A 628-nucleotide genomic window follows, 5' to 3' on the forward strand; every position below is an offset into this window, starting at 1 on the left:
GGTTTGCTGTCCCGGGTTTGCTGTCCCGGGTTTGCTGTCCTGGGTTTGCTGTCCCTGGAGCTAAGGAGAATAGGGGGCTCTCCAGAAGTGGACCAGACTGAGGTTGGGAGGGATTGCAGCCACTCCCAGTGCGAGGCGGAGGAGATGTGGGGAGAAGGGAGCACGGATGCAGACTGGGGGAGCATCTCTGACATCTCCCCGACCCATCCCCAGGTCCCCCATCAGCAGCCTGCCAACCCTCTTCGACCAGACAGTGTCCTGTAGCAGCAGTGGGCAGCTGGAGAATGTTCCCCAGGCTACCCCAAACATCGAGCAGCTCCTGGAAAAGCAGGGCAACGGGGAAGCTGGCGTAAACAGTGAGTCACTCAGGGCACGGGCTGTGGGAGGAGAGGTCCTTGTGTGTGTTTGTGTGGGAGCCAGCTGGGATTTTGCCCACAGGCAAAGGAGCCGGGTGGTGGACAAAGCACTAGTCTGTGCCATGGGGGAGTAGCTGGCAGTGGGACTGTGATCTGGGGCCAGTCTCCTCCCCCAGTGTGGCCTAATTGTGGTACCTCCTGTGGATCCCCTTCTCTTTCCTCTGCCCCCATTCTCTCCCCAACCCTCTCCCCCTTCCCCCCTTTCCGTTCCC

The 628-nt window shown here is 60.7% G+C and overlaps 1 protein-coding gene across 1 annotated transcript in view; it reads left to right on the forward strand.

Moving 5' to 3' along the window:
- Positions 1–213: 213 nt before the first annotated feature.
- The window catches only part of LOC104515643 (protein AF-17-like), a gene marked incomplete at its 5' end in the record, with an annotated part of 5067 nt that continues 4652 nt past the window's right edge, over positions 214–628 (forward strand). Inside the window, 1 exon segment of the mRNA XM_010159694.1 lies at positions 214–356. Coding sequence (XP_010157996.1) covers positions 214–356 — 143 coding nt within the window.

This window comes from Eurypyga helias, unplaced genomic scaffold (genome assembly GCF_000690775.1).
Source record: "Eurypyga helias isolate BGI_N326 unplaced genomic scaffold, ASM69077v1 scaffold14519, whole genome shotgun sequence".
Taxonomy (NCBI): domain Eukaryota; kingdom Metazoa; phylum Chordata; class Aves; order Eurypygiformes; family Eurypygidae; genus Eurypyga; species Eurypyga helias.